This window comes from Haliaeetus leucocephalus, unplaced genomic scaffold (genome assembly GCF_000737465.1).
Source record: "Haliaeetus leucocephalus isolate CR32 unplaced genomic scaffold, Haliaeetus_leucocephalus-4.0 Scaffold214, whole genome shotgun sequence".
Classification (NCBI taxonomy): domain Eukaryota; kingdom Metazoa; phylum Chordata; class Aves; order Accipitriformes; family Accipitridae; genus Haliaeetus; species Haliaeetus leucocephalus.
The window spans coordinates 701,430-706,746 of record NW_010972650.1 but is presented as its reverse complement, the minus strand read 5'-3'; the positions used below and the strand labels follow the sequence as shown (position 1 = coordinate 706,746).

At 65.2% G+C, this 5,317-nt stretch overlaps 1 protein-coding gene across 2 annotated transcripts; it reads right to left on the bottom strand.

Moving 5' to 3' along the window:
* Positions 1-1,636: 1,636 nt before the first annotated feature.
* Positions 1,637-3,304, bottom strand: ATG101 (autophagy related 101). Of its 2 annotated transcripts, none has more exons than XM_010566539.1 (3): positions 3,175-3,304; positions 2,457-2,745; positions 1,637-2,321 (listed from the first exon to the last, which is right to left on the bottom strand). In XM_010566539.1, exons 1-3 carry the CDS (start codon positions 3,189-3,191, stop codon positions 1,917-1,919), a joined length of 711 nt encoding a protein of 236 aa, XP_010564841.1. In that variant the 5' UTR covers positions 3,192-3,304; the 3' UTR covers positions 1,637-1,916. The 2 variants fall into 2 exon arrangements, with proteins under 2 accessions (XP_010564841.1, XP_010564842.1); XM_010566540.1 differs by having other exon boundaries at positions 3,123-3,184.
* Between the last annotated feature and the right edge of the window lie 2,013 nt (positions 3,305-5,317).

The window sequence follows — 5,317 nt, the reverse complement described above, 5'->3', positions numbered from 1 at the left end:
GGCCCCAGGAGCCAAGGAAAAGGAGGATGGAGGGGCAGGATGAGGCCTGAACATTGCTAGGGCAGAGCAAAGGGGGCATGGAAGGGCAGGATGGAGCCATGGCACCCCCCGCTAGCAGGCAGTTTGGGGCAGGATGCGGCCATTGCAAGGTCTAAAGGGCTGGGAGGAGCGGGATGCGGTCATTGCGTCCCGAGGAGAAGGGCAGAAAGGGTTTGGGGAAGGCAGGATGCAGCCCTGGCATCTCTGCTGTTGGGGTATAAGGGGCTGGGAGGGGCAGGATGTGGCCCCAGACCCCCCCCCAGCAGCTGTGCAGCCATGGCACAGTGGGGCAGGATGCGGCCCACCCCGTGGCAGGGCAGGTGCCTGGTCTCCCTCCCTGAGCCACGAGCAGCGCCTGCCCCACCAGCCCAGGGATTAGGCCTGAAACAGAGAATAAAAGTTTCCCCTAATCCTCTTGGGGGGGATTACCAGCGCTGCCGCACCCATGGCCAAATCCAGACCTGGCCCAGGACCGGCTGCCCCAGCAGCTCCGCTGGCCCCGTTGCCTTTTAATCCATGTGTACAAGCCAGGGACGCTGTGGTCCCCAGCGCCGTCCTGCTCCGTCCCCAAGTGCCATCGAAGATGCTGTGGGCAAAGATGCTGCTGTTCATCCATCTGTCTATCCGTCCATCCATCCATCCATCCGCTGGGCTTGGGCTGGTCCCTACGTCCCCTCGGCAGCTCCCTCAGCCTCATGGGATGGTTGCTGTTCTCCCTGCGCTGGGGCTGCCACCAGGCTCTCCGCCTGCAGCAGCAGGTTGCAGCCGAGGAAGAAGATGGCGAAGGTGACGGTGAGGCAGAGCACCAGGACGATGGCAATTTGGGCAGCCTCGGCCACCCGTGTGTCCCCCCAGGCGCTGGCCTGCGCCAGCGTGGAGTTCATCTCCTCCTCCTCTTCCTCCCAGGAGCAGAGTGCTGGCGAGCAGGGCGGTGGCAGCAGAGCAGTGATGGACAGGGAGGGTTTAAGTGATGTCAGGGACCGTCTTAGCTGCCCGCACAGCCCCCCTCGCTTGGTTGAGAAGCTGGTGCCCAGCAGATGCCCCACCCTGAGGCAGGGAAGTAGCTTTGCCCCCCCCTTGGTGTAGTGGAGGAGTGCAGAGTCCTGCACAGAAGGGGGTTCGCCCCATCCCCTCCCCTGGATGTGCTTGGGGGGCAGCTGGGGCTGCCCCACTCAGGTTACCGCTCCCAGGGTGTAGGCAGTACTGATCCAGCCCAGGGGTGTCAGCCCCCCCCATCCCTGCCTCTCCCCACTGCAGCCGGTGAGCTCCACCGCACGGGGACACGGTGGGGTCCCCCAGCTCAGCCTTGGCACCCATTTCCCTCCCATCCCATGGACACTGGCCCCATCAACAACCAGGACGTGACCAGACTCCACGTGAAAGGAGAAATACTTTATTTTTGCCCCAGAGGAGGCAGTGAGCTTGTCTCCAGGCCCCGCAGGGAAGCGGCTCAGTCCCAGGGACAGGGGTGCCACCAGGGATGACATGCGGTGACGAGGCTGGCACTGGCTGTGCCGAGCAAATTGAGTTAGAGAGCAGCCGCAGGCGGGGCCGGACAGGGTTCGGACGTCATCCCCTCCCCACGCTGATCCCCAGCACCGCGCCACTGCCGCACGTGCCAACCAGCACCTCCCGCCCTGGGGACTCACCACCCCTGGGAGCTGCCGAGCCGGTTCTCCAGGATGGGCAAGCGCCCCGCAGTGCAAACCAAACCAGCAGCAACCCCCAATTAAGGACCAGGCCGAGTCCAGCTCCTTGCAGAGGCTTTTTGGAGGTGGAGAGGAGGGATCCAAGCAGAGATGCTGTCCCAAAGAGCCAGGGGCTGTGCCGGAGAGGTGCCACCATGTGGGGTGAATCTGCCTCGGTGGCACCCAGTCCTACAGAGCCAGCGTGTCCTTGATGAGCCGGCGCATGGTGGTAGTGACCGAGGTGCCCAGGGAGTCCGTGATCTGGTAGGAGATCTTGTACAGGTAAGGCTGCACGTCCTTCAGGCTGGTGTCGAAGACGTTGTCCACCTCCGACTGGGTGGGCATCTTAGGCAGGTACTCATGGCGGTTCATCACCTCTACGATGTTGATGATCTTCTCGCAGAGTTTCTCGCCCACCTTCTCCCGGCAGATCTGCCGCTCCTGCTCGTTAGCCAGGTTCACCACATTCACCTTAATGGTCCACAGCTCCCAGGGGATGCACTCATCCGAGAAGGGCCAGCGCGACTTCTTCTTCTGGTAGAACTCCAGGGAGATCTGCCCCATCCCATCACTGCCCGAGTTGCGCAACGCGTCCTGCCGAGAGAGCATGTGGCCCTGCTCAGGGGGGCCAGGGACTGACTTTCCCTTCCCAGGCAAGGACATGGCACAGACTACAGGATTTTAAGCTCCTGCTTTTGTCCCTGATGGGTCCCCGTGGGGCTCCCTTACCTTGAACTCCCCGACGGCCTTGCGGAGGGCCCGGTCCAGCTCCTCGGAGGAGACGCGGACGTAGGCGAAGTCAATGAAGTCACAGTCCACATCCTGGGTGCCCACGGTGCCGATGGAGTAGGTGCCCTCCTTCTTGTAGTGGAACTTGCCGGTGCTGCGGTGCAGCAGGACGGTGTGGAGCACCGCCAGCATGGCCTCCTCCACCTGCCGACCCTCCACCGACACCTCCAGCACCTCCGCACGGCAATTCATGGCAGGGGTGGCTCCGGGGGGGGTGCGACAGCAGGTCCTGTGAGGGAAAAAAGGGTGTTGGCAGGGGGGTGAGTTGTGTCCCCGCTTGGGCAACAGCCCCTCTACCCACCCACCTTTACTCACCCCCTGGAAACCCTGGTGTCCCAGTGTGTGCCCTCCCCACCTCTCAGGGACCCAGGCGTCACGGTCCGGGCCCCCCCCCCCACCTCTCAGGGGCCCAGGGGTCCCGGCCGGGCCCCTCAAATACCCCACAGGGCCCCAGACGTCGCCCCCCCCTCACCGACTCTCCCCCCTCGCAGAGCTCCAGACCCCCCTCACCCTTGAGGACCCCGGCTCCCCTCGGCCCCCAGCTGCCCTCACCCTCTCCCGGGGTCCCGTCTCCCCTCACCCCCGAGGGTCCCGGCCCCCCCTCACCCTCTCCCGGGGCCGCGGCCCCCTCAGCGCCGCCGGCCGGGCCCGCACTCACCGCCCGGGACCGACCATCTGACGGCTGGGAGGAGGGAAGTGGGGCAGCCCATCTAGGTAAAGGGGGGTCGGCACAAACCATTTACCGAAACGGCGGCGCCTCCCGCTGCAGCAGCCGTGTTTCCTCAATTTACACCTCGTTTCATTAACGCTGTGGCCAGCGATACCGTTTTAGGCCGCGGTGAGGCCCCGGGAATGGAATCGCCGTTCCCGTTCCGCGGCTTGCCCCCCCCCGCATCGCTACCCGTTTGGTTCGTTCCGGGAAGGGACGCCACAGAGCTGGGCATAGGGCGGTGCAGAGCGGCTCACTTCCTCGGGGCTCTCCCAAGCGCACAGCGCCCCCCCTGGGCCGGAGGCTCCGCGGCGGTACTGCAGAGGGGCTGTGGGTCCGGTGACCCCCGGTGACCCCGGTGACCCCCCCACCAAGGGCCATGACCCAGGACGGGGGGACAACAAGGGACAACAAGGGAAAAGGAGAGAACACGGGGGTGTACATGGGAAGAGGGGACACTGGGGCCACGGGAGCCACAGGGACATGGGGGGCACCAATATAGGGACATGGGGGGCACCAATATGGAGATGTGGGGAAAGGAGGGACACGAGGACGTGGGACAACGGGGGACATGGGGTACACATGGACATGGGACATGGGGGACACATGGACACGAGGGACAGGGGACACGGGGCACAGGGACACCGGGGATACTGGAGAAAGGGATGCGGGGGACAGAGGGATGGATGGACATGGGGGACATGGGGGACACAGGGCCATGGGGATTTGGGACACCATCCCCATATCACGCCAGCGTCCCCTGTCCAGTCTCGGCATCAGGCCGCCCACACGGCCGTGGGGACACGTGTCCTGGTGTAAATAGCAGGGAGGGCGGTGGCCATGGCATGTCACCTGGCAGAAGACCGGGCACACGTCGTGACACATGTGTCTGTGCCATGCAGCCCCCGGGGCAACCGGCATGGCTGGAGCCGGCCGCGGGGCTATTTTTACCTGGCCCTGCTGGCACCATTGGCCCCGTCCCTCCCGCCGCAGTCCCTGCCAAGGGGATGGGGACAAGGACGGGGCTGAGGACAAGGTGGGCAGAAGCCAGCCCTGTTCCGTGGGGAAGGGGACAGGGACCCACCGCCCCGCCGTGACCCCGAGGTGCCGAGGGCTGCCCTCCCTGGTGGCTTTGGGGTGCGGGTCGGCACCGTAACAGACTTTGGGACGGGCGGCTGCTGAGCCATCGCACGGCCCAGCGCGGCACGGCCGTTCCTGCCCCACGGCACAGCACAGCCGCTCCTGCCCCACAGCCGGAGCAGAGCCATGCCGTGCTGTGCCGGTAGACCACCGTGTGCCCCCTCCCCATCCCTGCTGCGCAAGGCTTTCCTTGCCCCCCCCCCCCCCCCCCTATCCCACAAACCGACCCCCGGCCGTGGCCTCGCCGTGCGTCAGCGCTCTCCCCATGGCGGGGGCGGGCGGCGAGGGGGGGGGGACACACACCACAGAGGGGCCCTTGTTGCGCGCTGCCGCGGGGCCCCCCCAGCCCAGCACCTCAATGTGGCCCTTGTTCGGCACCGGCCCTTGGTGTCCCCATTAACATTTGCTCCGGGGCCAGGCCGTCCCCAGTAAGAGGAAGGGGACAAGCCAGGGGAACGTGCCAGCCCAGCACGTCCCCCCCCCCCCGCACGGGGACCCATGTCCTGTCCCCCGCTCCCTGAGACCCCCCGCCTGGGACAGGGACCCCAAACCCCATCACCGCCCTCCCCTGCCGCTGGGGCTGACCCTGCCAATGGCCACATCCCTGGGGACACAGGGAGGGGGGGACCCGGTCACGCTTCCCGGTTATTTTGGGGAGGATAAATCAGGCGGGCAACAGGTGTGGGGCCACGGCAGCCGCCGCCGCGGGGGTGAGTGACGGTTCAAGGGCAGCGGCGTGGGCAACGTGCAGCTCCGGCACCCCAGCTGTCCCCAGCCCCAGCCTGCTGTCACCCCCCCTTCCAAATCACCATATATTAAATACAGATGATATTACTGGGGAGACGCACGAGAGAAACAGCCCCTGTCAGTGGCTCTCAATGTACGTACAAGTTTATATACAGAAAAAGGCCAAAAGAGGAGGAAAAAAAAAAGAGGAAAAAAAAAAAAAAAA

Bases quoted from the DNA above. Each gene is read 5' to 3' on its own strand.
- ATG101 (XM_010566539.1), bottom strand. The intron at 2,322-2,456 runs GTAAGGGAGCCC...CTCTCTCGGCAG, and splicing joins AGGCCGTCGGGGAGTTCAAG to GACGCGTTGCGCAACTCGGG.